This window comes from Chenopodium album, chromosome 7 (assembly GCF_948465745.1).
Source record: "Chenopodium album chromosome 7, dcCheAlbu1.1, whole genome shotgun sequence".
Taxonomy (NCBI): domain Eukaryota; kingdom Viridiplantae; phylum Streptophyta; class Magnoliopsida; order Caryophyllales; family Amaranthaceae; genus Chenopodium; species Chenopodium album.
The window spans coordinates 65,168,341-65,185,566 of NC_137840.1; the positions used below are offsets into that span (position 1 = coordinate 65,168,341).

Sequence of the window (17,226 nt, forward strand, 5' to 3'; positions counted from 1 at the left end):
CTAAAGAGAGAAACAAATCCAACCCAAATCTTACACCCATCACACATCCACATTCTACACCAACACACCCTAAACAAAAAGTTTAATTAATTGAAAAGTAGGGGACCTCTCTCATGATAAACGCCACCACCTTGATCAAAGAAAGCCTTTTTATGACATTTAAAATACTGTTTATTACCCGGGAAAAAGCGTTAACACCCCATTTCTTTATTCTTGTTTCTCTTCTGGAAAGTTGATTGTTGCTCGTGAAAGATTAGCTAAGCACTTACAATCTTTCTTCTTTTCTCTACTTTCATTTACACCAACTTTTTCTTCATTTTCTTTCTCCTTTTTCCTCTGTTTTTTCCTGTTTTAGGCCTTGAAAATTGACTCCAAGAACATAAAAAATGGTGAAGGAAACTGAGTACTATGATATCCTTGGTATCAGCCCTTCTGCGACCGATGAAGAGATTCGTAAAGCTTATTATCTTAAGGTTCTATACATTCTTGATTAACCCTTTTAATGTTTTTGCATTATATGGTTTAAGTCATTGTTGTTTGTGATATTGATCATGTTTTGTTATGTGGGTGGATGGTTTTTTGTCTTTTCGTGTTTTCGTTTTGAAGATCTTGGAATAGAAATTCTTACTTGATTGTTTGTTTTGTTCGAGTTTTTATTCAATTATAGGCAAGGAAAGTTCACCCGGATAAAAATCCTAATGATCCTCAAGCTGCTGAAAGATTTCAGGTAATGTGTCTCAAGAATTAGCAACTTTTTTGTGTGTAATACAACAGAATTTAACTGTAAATTTATGAAATCGCGGTATTATTTTTCAGATATTAGGAGAAGCATATCAAGCTCTAAGTGATCCGGTGCAACGAGATGTATATGATCGAAATGGGAAGCATAGTGTATCTAAGTAAGCTAAACAATATTAGTAAATTATATCACTTGATTTATATGTTTAGATTACTAGCTAATTGAATGATCCGATAAGTTGCTGCTATAAATTATGTATTGGCTAATTTTGTTATGATTTCGAGTCACAAATTTTAATCATTTAGTACAATTCTTGGATGTTGAACCTAGTCTAGTATATGTGCAATTAATCATGAGAGTTTAATATAAAAGCAATATATAAAGTAATTATAAATGTATATTTATCAGAAGTACTTTGCAGAAAAAAAAGTATAATACTATAATGAAGATGTTAAGATATCATCATTTGTGTTATGTGATCCTGCAATATTAAGCATTAGTTGATTATTAGCCCATACTTCTATTTTTCAGAGATTCGATGCTTGATCCAACAGCGGTATTTGCCCTGTTATTTGGAAGTGAACTTTTCGAGGACTACATAGGACACCTAGCTGTTGCATCGATGGCTTCATCTGAATTTATCAGTGAACATGACAGTCCCGAAAGGATAAATGAAAAGTTGAAGGCAAGTATGTCACAGTAAACACTCGTTTCTCCAAACTTGTAGAGATCGAGCTATGTTTGAGCTATGCATTGCTGCCTATATGAGAAGGATTAACAATAACAGGACAGTATAAAGTGTATTCTTATGAATCAATGAATTACTGTAATGCAGGCAGTACAGAAAGAAAGGGAAGAAAAGCTGGCAGTGAAACTGAAGGATTTTATTAGCCTATATGCTCGAGGTGATAAGAAAGGATTCATACAGCGAGCTGAAAGTGAGGTCAAGCGCCTTTCAAATGCAGGTAAAGACAGCCATGTTATTCTGACTGTCTTCAATGTTCATCGAAATTGATAGTTGTAAAAGATGGGAATACAGAAAGTGTTGTTGCTTTCGAGTATGTTTATTACCAACAGATTAAAAACACTCTTGCTGTCAACTAGGCCTTATTTATGCCTTATTAGTACCGAGTTTTTGAAGTATTTCATTGCACTTACCAAAGCCTTTTATATATTAGATCTAGTTACATTTGAATATATTTGATCAATTATGGAAATCATACAAGTATAACTTATCTTTTCAGACAAAAACTATTCTAACATCTTCATTTGTTGCACTGCATTGGTACAGCTTTTGGCTCCGAAATCTTAAACACCATAGGCTATGTTTACACAAGACAAGCTGCATTGGAACTTGGGAAGAAGACCATGTACCTTGGAGTGCCCTTTATGGCGGAGTGGGTACGAAATAAAGGGCACATTTGGAAATCTCAGATAACTGCAGCTAAAGGTATAACTATACAAATTAACTCAAGCATCACACATAATAAAGTAAAATCCATGAGTCCCCTAAATTTTGGGAGAATTTCATACTCATTTACAGGTGCATTTCAGTTGCTTCAACTGCAAGAAGATGTACGCCGCCAATATAAGATGGATGGTAGTGGCCCAGCTAATGACTTTGAATCTCACATACGACTAAACAAGGACATTCTCATGAGCTCCTTGTGGAAAATGAATGTTGTTGACATTGAAATGACTCTTTTACATGTTTGCCAAATGGTTAGTGTGTTTCCTTGGAAACGCTACATTCTTACAATCATACTGGGTTTGTCAGACTGTTCGGATATCTGAACTTCTTATACAAATTACAAAAGCTACAATTTCAAGGATTTTGATTGATCTTGCAGGTACTACAGGAAAAGAACATCAGGAAAGAAGAGTTGAAAGTTCGTGCTTTAGCTCTGAAGATCCTTGGGAAGATATTCCAGGTTCACCTTTCATCAGAAAGTTTTCATGAGAAAAGTTCAATATCATAAAGTACTAGAGAATAAGCATACTTAGAATGTATATATAACACTTCTACTTCAAATCAACCCCGACCCTTGTTCTAATCTTTAAATCGAAATAGGAGTTTGAGCTGATATGAGAGAAAAGTAGTGAACAAGTACATACAATTTTTTAAGATTTTTTTCATGTTCCTGATAAATGGTCTGCTGACACCAATTTCTTTCTTCTAGAGGGAAAAGCTTACACAGGAATCTGAAACATCAAAGAAGAAAACAGTAGCTGAGATAAATGAAGATGACAGTGATTCTGATTGCAGTTCTGAAGAGGATTCTCACCGGATGCTAAGTTATCGCACCCCTATGCTCAGTCAGGCAAGTTCTGGATCTTTGATGCTGAAATATTTTTGGATATTTCAAACTCAAATTTGTAGGCTCAAGTACATACATACACACACAACCATACGTATTCAAACTACATACATTGACAGTAATTATTGTGTATAACATCTAGCAGTTTTAGCTTACTGAATCGTTTCTTTTCTTTCATTACAGGGAATTGGGAGGCTGTTCAGATGTCTCTGTAATCCTGCTTTTGATGTGGATGATGACGAGATTGTCTACAAGGGGAAATGAGCCTACATACACCAGCACAAACTATTTCATTATTCAAAATGATGGCCAATGTACCAAAAGAAGTTGCTTGCACATAGTTGTTCGTTAACTCATCGTGTTCTACTTGTGAGCAGAACATTCAACCTGTTTTTATTAGCCTAATGGCATCTTCAAAAGAGAATCTGCTAGTCAGAAGGCTATATAGACATGGAGATAAGTTAACATTTTGAAAGTTTTCACTCAATTTTTTTTCAAGAAGTCGTCTTCTTCATATGCTGCCACCAAATTTGTTAATTAACTGTCAAAAGTACTTTGATCAATATGAAGTTAAAAATTCAGTTTCTACAGAAATTATGAATCAGTCTAGCAGCATATACGCTTTTCCTTTCATCAGTAGAGGTCTCTCATTCCATACGCGTCTCATTTTGTGTCTCATTATCTACGACTATGCCTATAATGCATTAGCTTACCATCAAAGTCGGCACGAATGCACCATTGCATGCATAACAGAAAGAAAACAGCCCACAAAACTAAGGCGGCCCATCTCCCACCACCAAGAAGATACAGATTCATAACGCATGTTTTGATGTTGAAAGCTAATCAGTAAACACCTCACAAAGTGATTAGAAAGATAATTGCTCCCTTTTGAGTCAGCCTCAATTTAGGTATCATTGTCAAAAGCTAAGATTGGATTGATGCAATCAGTACTCAGTAGATATCAACTAGCCAATTTGATGGCTCAAATTCTTTATTTATCTTTTGTTGATTATTAAGATTAGAATATGTCACAAAACAACAGAAAGGAACACCCCACTTCAAGATCTTTGAAGAATATACACCTTCCTCTCGAAATCATATCACTCCATTACTAGAAGTGCATTTAGAATCGAGCAACTCCAACCTCCGCCCCCACTTCTACCCAGGCCACCCCGAAATAATAACTTCCCGGTATGTAAGCCCATCTGCCACCGCCATCTCTCTCTAGACACCTAAAATGAATCGTTTGAGGGACCATACAGCCGCTTTTGCAATGATGTGATCATGCAACTAGTTAAGACAACCGAACAAAATAGATGAATGTGATAAAACATAACAAAGAAGATTACATAAGTGGACCTATATAAAACAAACTACCCAGCAGTGCTTCAGAAAATAACTACTTGTATATACAAATTTTGGACCACATTCATGAGTCAAAGTCACTGTTATCAAGTTCTTCAAAGCCTAACAAAGTACAGCAACATATTAAAGTCAGCTTTTTCCACAACTCTAGCTTTTTCATTGTTTTTGAGCTTAAAAAAGCAGTACAAAACACTTCCTACAAGGATTAAATAAAACAGAAGACCACCTTTATTTACAACAGGAAGATATTGATCATTGAGATTTGAACAATCTCTCTCAATGCGCAGTTGTGCTTGCAGCGCGGTGAGCTTGGACAGCGCAGGCACAATGTACGGTCGTCAAATTAAGACAACCACTTTTGATAAGAGAATGCCGTCCAGGACATGTGTGAAGGGCAGGGGAGGAATCACATAGAGCCTGAACAGCATGAGGTGTAAGAGCAGTACACTGACTGATGTTGAGGTTCACAAGGCCGTTGTCTTCGTATCTGCTTTTAATGGACTGCCATACACCGTGCTTGTTTCTGACACAGCTCTGAGCCAGAGAATACATTGCTCGGTCCGTGATGTTCTGGCAATAGTAGAGACCCAGAGATTTAAGGTGAGGGCATCCGTTTGCCAGAGCAATCACACTCTCATCTGCAAACATTTACGAAGTATGTAGGATTAGGTGACCAACATATAACAAAAGCAAAAGGCACAAATACAAAATCAACACCAAATTTAAATTCAGGAAACTGAAAACATTACTGTTGTTTGTAGCGACTCTGCTGTGTTACAAACTCACAATGGTGAATAAGATTTTAACTTTAGCAATTAGCACTGTGATTAAGCTTTATTCGCTCAACCCACTCTTAGGCTTGGCCCTTGGGTAGGTTGAAGATTAGCTCACCTCTTTTCTCACCTTTTTTTATTTTAAATAACCATTTTGATTCCAAATTCAAAGCACAAAAAAAAATGGGTGGTGCTGGAGGACAGGATGCCAACCAAGCATACAAGGTTGGAGCTTGAACTCTCAAGGTTCGGTAAAATCAAGCCCGACTGAGCTTAGTAGTAAACAGCTATTCCAAGCTCTTAAAAACAAGTATATAAGATTCCTGGAAGAGTACATACAGTTTAAAATGTAGCTAAGCTGCTAGGGGCAAGATGCAGGGTAAAACAGGACGTGAAATCTAAATGTCGCTTATCTGATTACAGCCATCTATTATGTAGTTGGAGGAAGTTCAGAAAAGGATTCATGAGTTATATTATGAAGAATCCCTTTTGATCCTCTATAATCTTCACTCAGGGTTAACAAGGCAATTAGGGATTGTTCATACCAATGTAAGAGAAAGTGAGCCAACTGAGAACTAAGAATAAGCATGAAGTTTATTTTAAGACTTTCCAAAAAGTAAAATGTAACTTTTTTACCTGTTATAAGTACACAGCCACACAAGTCGAGGGCTCTCAAATTGGGGCAACCATATGCGAGACTTGTCACTCCCACATCTCCAACATTTTCACACCATCCCAGATTGAGAATCTGGAGATCCTTGCAGTTATATGCAATGGACTACATGCAAAAATTGTCACTGTTAAACAAGGGATACAATATTCAGATAAGGACACAGGTGAACTTTTGAAGGACAACATACCTGCAATGCCTTGTCAGTTGCAGTCCTCACACATCCACATAGATTTATTGACTTCAACTTTTTACAAAAGCTAGCCAAATATGCAAGTGCAGTATCACTGAAAGCTGAACATCCGCTGATATTCAGCTTCGTGAGATTTGGGCAACCATGAGCCAATGCATAAAGAGAGCGATCAGTTAGTTTGAAGCTTTTGCTCAAGTCGAGCTCCTGTAGGTCATGGCAGAAGTTTGCTATCGCCTCAACAGCATTATCCTCAAGCTGCGCCTTATCTTGACGAAGTATCAAGGTCCGCAAATTTGTACATTTTGGCACAAGCGAAAGGACTAAGTTGTTCATGTCGTTATTGCACCTACACAAAGATTTCATGCAAACATTAGCAACAAGCAAAAAATTCCACAACTTAAGGTTCTCCAACTCAAAATTGCAATAAGTTAGCAATGTATGCTTAACATCTCATTCTTCCTGTTTCAAAGATAAGGTGCATACACTTCTCCAGGTTGAACTTGGATGTTCATTTCCCCTGATAAAGCTTATGAACACTATAAAATTACATGAAACTTCCAGTAGATTTTGTTTATTTGTTTTTGTTTTCTATAAAGAAGTGGGATCCTTAAATGATTAATCAAAGGGAGTATATGTAAACCAATAAACCAATCCCCATTCCATAAAAACAAAACGAAATCATATCAGTAAAAAATGCTAAACCTCTAGAAAAGTTCAATAGGTAAGTGATTATGATCCCACATACAAAACATTTTTTATTTCAATATCCGTTAATGGTGAGAAAACGGTTAAACAGTCGTTTCAACCACAAAAGATAAACAGAGTCAGCCTACCTATCAGTAAAATAAACATACAAACTTGAAAAAAAACACAGGGACTACGATCAGCAGGCATATTTGGCATAAACTGCTAAACACATCAAAAATACCGAGAAAAAGGATTCGGATATGGGAAAGAGGTTCAGGGATACATACAGTAAAAAGGGGAACAATTGACATTACATGCCAAAGAATAAGCTACTTCCAACCAATGGAAGCCTTAATCAAGATAATAGCATATTACATCAATAAGGCCATAGATATAACATTCAAATTCATAATAACAGAAGAACAAATTAAACCAAAATTGCAACAAGAAACTTCAAATTCCTTGTACTCCACATCAAACCATTATGCATAATCAAGACCCTTCTAGACATACCATGAAATCAATGTGAAAGATAAGATAATAACCCAAAAAACCAAGCAAGAAAGGGTAAAAACTTGACACACTAAGGACAGAAGTAATATACCATGATAGACAAAGACGCGTTAGCCCAAGGCAAATCGCATCCCTCCATCCACTGCACACCCCGGAAGCCCTGATAATTGTCTGATCATCAACAAGTGTCACGATTCGCAGGAGCAACTCCATAGGGATATCTTTCCACTGAGCTGACATCTCACCACTCATTTCAACACCACCACTAACACCGCCATCAAGACCAGCACTGAACACCATCAGCTTCTTGAAGGAGTCCAAATCTTCAATCCTTAATCCACCTTGCATTGCCATCTATTTTTTCAAAACCAATGAAAGCTTTAGGAGTTTTCCTGATTTTAACACCCAACAAGATAAAGTAAAAATATTGTCAGATGACTAGATTTTATTAATCAAGCTGCATTAAAAGGACAAATAGAAAGTTACACAAGGCATCAAAGACACCCCATTTGTCAGCAGTAGAGTAAGTACTCAGATATCTAAGACTGACTCATCACAGCCAAAAAAAAAAAGAAAAAAAGAAAAAAAAAAAAAAACACTCTTTCCTAGATTCCCATTTCTGAAATTCTATCCACGATTAATCACTAGACATAACAGCCAACCCAATCTCCATTCTCTATATAATTCAATAGGAAAAAAAGAGAGGGGAGGGGGGGGGGGGGTTAAAAACTCGTATTTACAACAGTAGGTCATGTATACAACGAATGTAAGTATGAAACTTAGTCAGACTAAATTATAAGTAATAAGATTATTAAGTATAAGTCACCCCTTTACAAAGTTGACTTTTATGCAAATATGTACACCATAATTGGTTAATTACTAAACTAATTGTATACGATATATCCATTGAAGGTACATAGCATACAAGTTCTTGCCTTTACACCAAGGAACTTCCTGGTCCCTACCCCGTACACGTTACGCCCCCTTCCTTCCTCCAACAAAAAAAAAATAATAATGAACATCATTTATTTTACTTATCATAACCTATCTATCATTCTATCAATACCTAGCTTAATAAATTGGCAATGGAAAGTTCTAGAGCTTCCATACTAACAAAAAATAAAATATGAGTCGATTTCAACTAGCTTAGTTGGTAAAGTCTAACGAACAGTATTCATGACCTAAAATCAAATCTGGACTACATCATCAAAGTTCATATGGCTAACCATACATACACCCAAAAATAAGCAAGAGACCAAGAGCAGAGAACAAAATAGGGAAAAGGAATAAAAAAGACATAACCAAGTAAGGAATAATAAACAAAATAACTCAAAATAAAATAAAATAATTCGATCAGTGTGCAAAATTGATCACTATATTCACTAAATTCAGACATAAAGAACCAATTAAGCAATCCAAGCAAACAAGTTTCCACAAATAAAACCAAAATTTGAGCCCATAATTTCACCATTAACCAAATTTCCAGAAAAAAACAACCAAAATAAACCCAATTCCACAAAGTTAATCACAATTTCATAGCTTATATTATACACCCAGAAATTGAAACAAAATATATGATCATAACAGCTAAAAAGAAGGTCAACCCATGAGAAAAAAAACAGAATTGAAAGTCATAAAAAGATAAAAAGATTTCACCTTTGCAAGAAAAAGAGGGTTTTGAGCTGAATATCTCTTCTGGGTACTTGAATTTTTTTCAGAAGGCACAAATTGTGTTGAATTTGTGCCTGCTTTTTTTTGCAAGAAAATTGTGAAATATAAAGAGGCAAAAGATAGCTAGGAAGAGATTTAATAGAGAATCAAACGGTTATAATTTTTGACACGTGGATGGTGTAGATTAGATGTATATATGTGTAGGGTGGGTCCCAATATAAAGGATTGTTTGATCAAATTAAGGAGAATGGATTGCTACGAAAAATAAAAAATTATTTTAAAATAAATAAAGATTAGATTATACAAGAAATAATGAGAGAGAATAAGGAGGTGATGGAAGTTTCCAGAGCTCAATGAGTAAAATATGTGTATAATCGAAACCGCTTTGCTGTATAAAAAGCCAAAATAAATAAATTGAAGGAATAGAATAAAATTGGATCAAAGGGGGTTTTAGTGCTTTATATAAAGTATAAAATTAAATTACATAATTTGAGGATCTTTAGCAAGGTATACCTGCTACTTTAGTGTAATTGTGTGTTTTTTAAGAGATCGTTGGATTTATGGGACTGTATTGCACGGTAAAGTTTACACTTTCTATTTTATGTCTGCTCAAAACAAGGTTTGTGGCTTTGTGCCACATAATAGGGCAAGACCGCAAGGGTCATCATGGGACTCGTGTCATCAGTGACGGATTCAGGATTTCTAGCTAGGGCCTAGGGGTAGCACTACGCATTAAATAACGTATTAAAAAAAATAGTAAATAACTACGGAGTAGAACTCATAAATTAGTCGCTATATCTATCTATAACTAATACTAAAGTAGCAACCGCTGATGTCATCTTTTTTTCAAAGTTGTATACGTGGCGCTATCTCATGAAAAGATTTCCCGCTCAATTAATTTTTGCTTTTTTTTTAAACAAAATGCTATTTAATTTTAAATAGGTAATAACTACTTCCTCCGTTTTCTTTTAGATGCAACACACCCTTTAGCACGGTAATTAAGAAAGGTGGGGTTTACATGATATAATAAACTTTAAAATAGAATGAGTGGTTGTTAGGATTGTAATTTAATGTGTCATGTGCTTTAAATAAAGGATATAACATAGTTTTCCCTAAAGGAACTTTCCTTTTATAGTGTGTTGCAAGTATTGTGACAAGTCCTTTTTAGGGAAGTGTTGCAAGTAAAAGAAAACGGAGAAAGTATTTTTTAGGTAATTAATTTTAAATAGGTACCTATTATTTTGGTAATTTAGGTTGATAGTAGGTAGTTGGAGTTTTTATAGGAGTTATTAGCATTTTTTTTTTTAAATTTTGACAACAAAAAATTGACATTGATTAATAAAATAATAAGCGTTATTAGCATAATTGAGGTCAATTAAAGTGAGCTTATAAACATTTTGCGCTCAAAAAAAAATGTGAAAACAAAAATCCAAAGTTAAATTTTTGTGAAACCCGTGCATTGCACGGGTGCTAACCTAGTAATATAATATATTTGCTCCGTTTTTAAATGTTTGCTCCACTTTTCATTTCCAGCCGTTTTTAAATATTTGTTGTCTTGCTCCATTTTCTTATCTCAAAAGCTTTTACAATATTTAATTCACTTCTCTTAACTAGTAGATCTAATAAAATGATTTTTATTATTAACTTTGGATTCTCTCTTTTCTAATTTACCTTCTACTAACCCAACTACCTCTATATTATATTACTTTATGACTTTCTCTAATTTCTTCTAAATCTCCGCGCATAGAGAAATAAAACAAGTATTTAAAAACGGATGGAGTACTATTTAGATTATTATCGCTTTTTAATACTAAATAATTTAATGATTAAATACGGGCTTTTAAAAAAGATATGTATGAAAATGGGAAGATAATATGAATGGAGAGAGTATGATAGATTAGAAAGCTATTTCTACATAGTAACTCATATTATGGGAAGTTTTCATTTAAAAGGGTTTAAAAAAAATTTGAAAAAAACTGACCACCAGTTCATGCATACAACTTTAATATACATACTTCCGCACCACCAAACCATCGCACATTACTATGTCCTATTATACAAGGAATTATATATATACTAAGTAACTTCTGTTGTATATTGAACACTTTGCCGATTTTTTTTTTTTTTTTTTTTTAGGGGTAGCACGTGCTACCCCTTGCCTCTATGTAGGTCCGCCAGTGCGTGTCGTGTTAAATTAGTGTTATAGATTGGGTTTATGGTGGGTTAGAGCGTAGGATTGATTCATTAAGGTTATGGGTCGAGTTTAATTAGGGCAAGGCCGCAAGGGTCATCATGTGACTCCGTGCTGAATTAGGGTTATAGATTGGGTTTATGGTGTTATAGTGTTAAATTAACCGTGCGGCATGAGTTACTTGAGTTTCTCGGTTATGGGTTACTTGAGTTTTCAGGATTACTTGTGTTACTTACTAGAGTTTCTCGGTTAGGGGTTACTCGAGTTTTCGGGGTTACTCGACTTGCCGGAGTTACTCAAGTTTCTCGGTCAGGGGTTACTTGAGTCACATTTTTTAAATGCGGCCTGACCGAGAAACTCGAGTTTTCTCGGTCAGGGGTTACTTGAGTTTTCGGGGTTACTCGACTTGCCGGAGTTACTCAAGTTTCTTGGTCAGGGGTTACTCGAGTCACATTTTTTAAATGCGGCCTGACTGAGAAACTCGAGTAATCCCTGGATGAGTAACTCTTAACCAAGTGAACCCCTCGGGTAACCCTTATCCGAACCCCTCAAATAACCCCTAACTAAGTAACTAAAGTAACATCTGACTGAATAACTCGAGTAACCCTTGACTGAGAAACTCGAGTAACCCCTGACTGAGTAACCCTTAATTTAACCTAGTGAACCCCTCGAGTAACCCTTACACTAAAAGAAAACAGTCATTTTTTGATGGAAAAATTCCGTCGGAAACACCCTATTTTCCGTCGGAAAAGCATTTGTAGGAAAAATAACCTTTTCCGACGGATTTCATGCATCGGAAAAGATATTTCGGCCCAGAAAAGTCTGTCGAAAATTGGTTTAGTAAGGCCAAATTCGACCATAAAAAGTCTAGATCTAGAATTTTCATGGTCGAATTTAATGTTTAAAACCCTTAAAAACAAAATTAAAAGGGCATTAAACCCGTGCGCAATGGAACTAGAGGTGTTTGCAGAGAATTTGGGGTTAAAACCATAAAAAATTAGAGAAGGATTAGAAAAAGAGAAAAGAACGAGAAGAGGAGATGGAGATTCCGACGAGAAAAGAACGAGAAGAGGAGATGGAGTAGAGAACAGAAGAAGAGAGCATGAGGAGAGGAGAGAGGAACGAAAGAGAGAGGAGGAAAGCTGAGAATAGAGAGAGAGAAGGAGAAAAAGAAAGAGAAAGAGAAAAAAGAGCCGGAGTGAAACAGGGATGGGGGTAGGTTAAAATAGAGTTCAGGGTTTAGTTTTTATTTTTTTTCCTTTTTTTTAATTAAATATCGACGGAAATTCCGTCGGAAATTAATTTAATTCCGTCGGAAATTTGACTTTTCAACGGAATATTCTTTCGGAAAGTACATAAATTCCGACGGATTATTTAAATTCGTCGAAAATACCCGACGGAATATAAATCCGTCAAAAATTTCTGTTTTCCGACGAAATTATTTGTCCGTCGGAAGCTATCCAACGGAAATCGACTTAATTCTAGTAGTGCTTGATTCTAGTAGTGTTATTCGAACCCCTCAAATAACCCCTGACCGAATAACTCAAGTAACCTATGACCGAGTATCTCAAGTAACCCCTAATTGAAAAACTCAGATAACCCCTAACAAAAAAAAAACTCGGATAACCTCTACCGCATAGTGTGGCCTGCAGCACCCGCTGCCTTTTATTTTGCTTTTTTTGTATGATAACATGCCATAAACAGTTATTAGATGAAGTGTCTTTCTTAGCAATCTTTCTTGTGCAACTTGACCAATATGCTCGATACCTATTTAAGGGATGTAGGTTTTTTGTTTTGAGAAGGGAAAGATGATGATAGCTATTTTATCACAAATATTAATTTAAAAAATACAGAAGACATTACTTGCGGATTTTATTTAAGTATTTTAAACGTAATTTAATTACACCTACATTTGCTTATATGAACGAGATCACATGTTAAATAAATAAAATAAATAAAATGTCTTACAAATGGCCGAATGGGAAATATACATATATTGATATACCAATTCCAGCACTCTCGCTTGGAAAATGTTAAATACACAAAATATACAATTATGAGGTCAAACTCTAATCTTGTTTTTGTTAGCAAAATAAGTTATATTTTTAAATTGTAGCCATTTGAAAAAATAAATTATAAATTATAAATTACAACCCGATTTAACTTTTTCATTGGTTTACGCGTTGAAAAATATTCGGTTAAGGTTTTAGGGGCCATTTTTTCTCTTAAGGATCCGAATTGAGATCGAAATTAGTAAAAAAATAATGTAAGTGCCTCGTTTTACGTAAAAAAAATACGTTGCATGTATGAAAAATATGGAAGGTATATGACATGTATCAATGTATGCCAAGGTATAAAGCGAATAGAATTTGTAATAAACCTTAAGTTTCCGCTTTAAACAAGCTGATTAAGGACTAATTAGCAACATACCTTACATAAGTACGTAACTACATTGATTGTCTAATTAAACACCCCCGATCGAAATAAAAGCTCTTCTAAGGAAGGATATCATAGGAGTGACCTTGCCACGGTTTATCTATGTATTTTTTATTTATTTATGAATAAATGGGCTTGACCCTCGTTTGCATAAAAAAATATAAAAAATAAAAACTCGCCTTTTCCCTTTTGTTCTAGGAGTGATTTTTTTTGGTTGCTTTCATTCAAATTCCATACAAGTTGCACTATATTGTTATCAAATGTGCAATAATAATAGATAAACCATAGACGTGATAGTGAAGATGGTGGCCATGCTGCATCAGCTGATTGCTACGTTTACATGTAACGTTGAAAAGATTTTTTTAAGTTAATAATCCCAATTTATAGGTCATCTTCTATGCCTTGACTTTGTACTTTTGTATACATTGTAGCTAACTGAAAACATCAATGGTAGGACCTAGCTTTATAAATCTTGCATTTCTCGTGGGATCTCTTGTTCAAATTCATGCACAATTAAGCCATTTTCATCACAAGTATTGCTGCACACACAACAAAAAACAATTTCCTTCGCTGGTCACAGAAAACCGTTGTTAGCTTAAACCGGGCATTTACTTTTTTATTTCAAAATGAACCTCATATATATTTTTTTGGTGCGCAAATGAGCCCGAATCTAGTACAATACTGCTATACGCAAAAATGATTTTATCAAACTAAAAATGTGTTTACAATGCTCTTCTCACAAAGAGATGTGTCAAAATCAGTTTTTCTTTTTTTGGGTGTATGTACGAGTATTTTTAGTTGTTTACTACTCCACTAGTATTGGTTTCAACTCTCTAAATGCATGGACTAATTAACCCAATCAATAATGAGTTTATGACTCATTAATCTCAAGCACTGCACCAAACCAAAATAATCAAACAAAAAGCCATAATTACTTATAAAGGTTTCCTATTATTATGAAACACTATACTATATCTATGAAAAATCGACCATCAAATAGCTACCTATATTACAAAGAAGATAATAAATCCCCACAAAGAAAAATTAGTCACGCAATTATCTATTCCTTTTATAGAAAGTTTTTATTTAAATTAACATTCTAAATTTGGAAATTTTTGCAAATTTACACCTTGCCTTATCTTTACGTCAATTATTGTACGAGTAGTTTTTTCACATTAAAAAAGATAAATCACAAAGCATTAAAAATAAAAGAATATGACCAAAGATTTTATGTACGTTATGTTCAGCAATGAACCCGTCATTGATTATCGTCTTCATACATGCAATTGCACGTAATCATATATGTTATGGTATGATTTTATCTTTTATTTAATCTCGAATAATTTCATCCACTAAAATTTTTAGAGGGACACTAAATTAAATTATTGGACACCTAGTCAATGTTCGTGGAATTAATAATTGATGACATGATGAAATAATGAATTTAGTTATAGTATCCATCCATGCTATCAAAAAAAAAAAAAAAAAAATATTATTTCTCAATATTTTAGACTTGTTTTGATTGGAATTTGGAAGTCTTATTCCTTTTGTTAGGTTAATTAAATGATGGAATCATAAAGTATGAGCAAATTATTATGAACCCTTCCTCATGCTAATAATTGAGCTAATCAAGCATCTTCAATTGTTGTAACTAGGGAATTACTTGCAATTTAGAAAATTTCCTAAATTAAATGTTAGCTTGATCATTGGAGCTAAAAAATAAATTAGCTTGGTCAAGCATATTAACTTGGCCAAGCTAATTTACTTGAGAAAATATTTTCTAAAAAGAGAGGGGTTGATATATTAATAAAATTAATCTTTGAAAACTAATTAAGATATTAAGGCTCATTTGAATCGCAAGTTAGTAGCTAACCATAGGAACACAAACTAGTTACAAAAAAGATTCGCTTAAATTTTATTTTATTTATTTTTTTTTTGAAAAAGATTCGCTTAAAATTTTATGTGACATATCAAGTAAACTAATTTGCTAATTTCGCTTACCATTAGAGTTGCTCTTTTACCCTTTAAAAAAGAATGACCATGTACTCCGTACGTTAAAAGGTTTTTAATTTTTTTTTATTTATTATTATTTTTTTTTAATTTTTTTTTATAAAGTAACTATCTTTGTTAAATATGGAGAAGCAAGTAATGTGGCCTAATAGATTCAATTCACAACTAAAGGCATGCATGCTTGAGACTAAGGGTCTGTTCTCATTGACTGAACTGAACTGATGATGAACTGAATTAAACTGAATTGAACTGAAATGAATATTTTATAAGATAAGGAAATTAGGAGCCGAACTAAACTGAAAATAAACGTATGAGAACAGTCCCTAAGGGCCTGTTTTCATTGACAGAACTGAACTGAATTGAACTGAACTGAACTTATTAGAATTGAATTGAACTGAAATGAAATGAATATTTTATAAGAGAAGGAAATTAGGAGCTGAACTGAAATGAACTTATTAGAGCTGAACTGAACTAAAAATAATCGTATGAGAACAGAAGGCCCTAATTGATACAGAGTATAAGGTTTGAAACAAAGGTAGTATTACTCTAAGGGTCTGTTCTCTTCAGCTTAATTTCAATCTAATTCAGTTCAGTCGATAATTTCCTTCTCTCATAAACAATCCAGTCCAGTTCTGTAAATTAGAATAGGCCCTAAGTTGAGTTTAAAAAACATAAAAATAATAATAATAATAATAATAATAATAATAATAATAAGATAAGGATGATATTGCGTTGCTGAAGCGGGTTCAGGCGTTTGCTAAGATTCAGGACATTGGTGCTCGTGCGGCAGCTCACATCTTCAGCAGGATCGGGTTCGCTATAGCTAGAGGGGTGGGGGCCCAGATTGTATCTCGGCTCCCCACTAATTTCTTGTAAATTGATTGACTTTGTAGGTTTTTTCTGATATAATAATAATAATAATAATAATAATAATAATAATAATAATAATAATAATAATAATAATAATAATAATAATAATAATAATAATAATAATAATAATAATAATAATAAATCTTAAAAACTAATATATTAGTGATTAAAATTATACATTGACCAGCGTAGAAGTGAAAATACAACTATAAAGGACCGGGGAGAGTCTAATGTAATGTTAATGTGTTAGGAGGTGGAAGAGTTCCATTTACTCATATTGTTAAATTTATATTATATACATGTTCCATTAAAATAATTATGATTATTATGAACAAGTATTTTAATTAGCTAACAAGCTTTAATTGACAACGAGGTGTTTGCTTGCTTGTTCGAAAACTCTTGATTCTCAAAGTCAAAGACAGGCATGTTGAAGCAATATATGTAGGAACATCAACACCTGAAATTGTCATATTCCAGATCACACTGATTTGGCAATACCGCATCTTTATAATTGCACATAATAACGTATAATGTTCATTTTATGATTTTCTCTTCGTTCAACATGCTTAATATATACTCTGACCTCAAAATATTTATAAAATAAACGTTTTTGTGTTTAATGTACTAGTGTGTGTAATACGTCTTAAAACTCCATTCTCTCTATGGTTATTGTTACAGTGTAGATGCTAACTTTGTCACAACTAAACCTTCTAACATTCTTGATTTTAAAATTACACTATATTTTTATTCAAATTAGGAAACAATAATTTTCGTGTATACAAACTTCTTA

The 17,226-nt window shown here is 33.9% G+C and overlaps 2 protein-coding genes across 3 annotated transcripts; one reads left to right on the forward strand and one right to left on the reverse strand.

Annotated features, from left to right (window-relative positions):
- Positions 1-221: 221 nt before the first annotated feature.
- LOC145638096 (chaperone protein dnaJ 10-like) lies at positions 222-3,651 on the forward strand. Its single transcript, XM_081689053.1, has 10 exons — positions 222-473; positions 668-727; positions 817-899; positions 1,271-1,428; positions 1,579-1,704; positions 2,031-2,189; positions 2,283-2,461; positions 2,590-2,670; positions 2,920-3,060; positions 3,241-3,651. The coding sequence occupies exons 1-10, from the start codon at positions 387-389 to the stop codon at positions 3,319-3,321; spliced, it is 1,155 nt and encodes a 384-aa protein (XP_081545179.1). The 5' UTR covers positions 222-386; the 3' UTR covers positions 3,322-3,651.
- A 790-nt stretch (positions 3,652-4,441) lies between these two features.
- On the reverse strand, positions 4,442-9,032 carry LOC145639196 (F-box protein SKP2A-like). 2 transcript variants are annotated; one of them, XM_081690364.1, is made up of 5 exons: positions 8,915-9,032; positions 7,350-7,612; positions 6,056-6,404; positions 5,832-5,973; positions 4,442-5,060 (listed from the first exon to the last, which is right to left on the reverse strand). In XM_081690364.1, exons 2-5 carry the CDS (start codon positions 7,610-7,612, stop codon positions 4,699-4,701), a joined length of 1,116 nt encoding a protein of 371 aa, XP_081546490.1. In that variant the 5' UTR covers positions 8,915-9,032; the 3' UTR covers positions 4,442-4,698. The 2 variants fall into 2 exon arrangements, with proteins under 2 accessions (XP_081546490.1, XP_081546491.1); XM_081690365.1 differs by having other exon boundaries at positions 7,350-7,650; positions 8,915-9,019.
- Between the last annotated feature and the right edge of the window lie 8,194 nt (positions 9,033-17,226).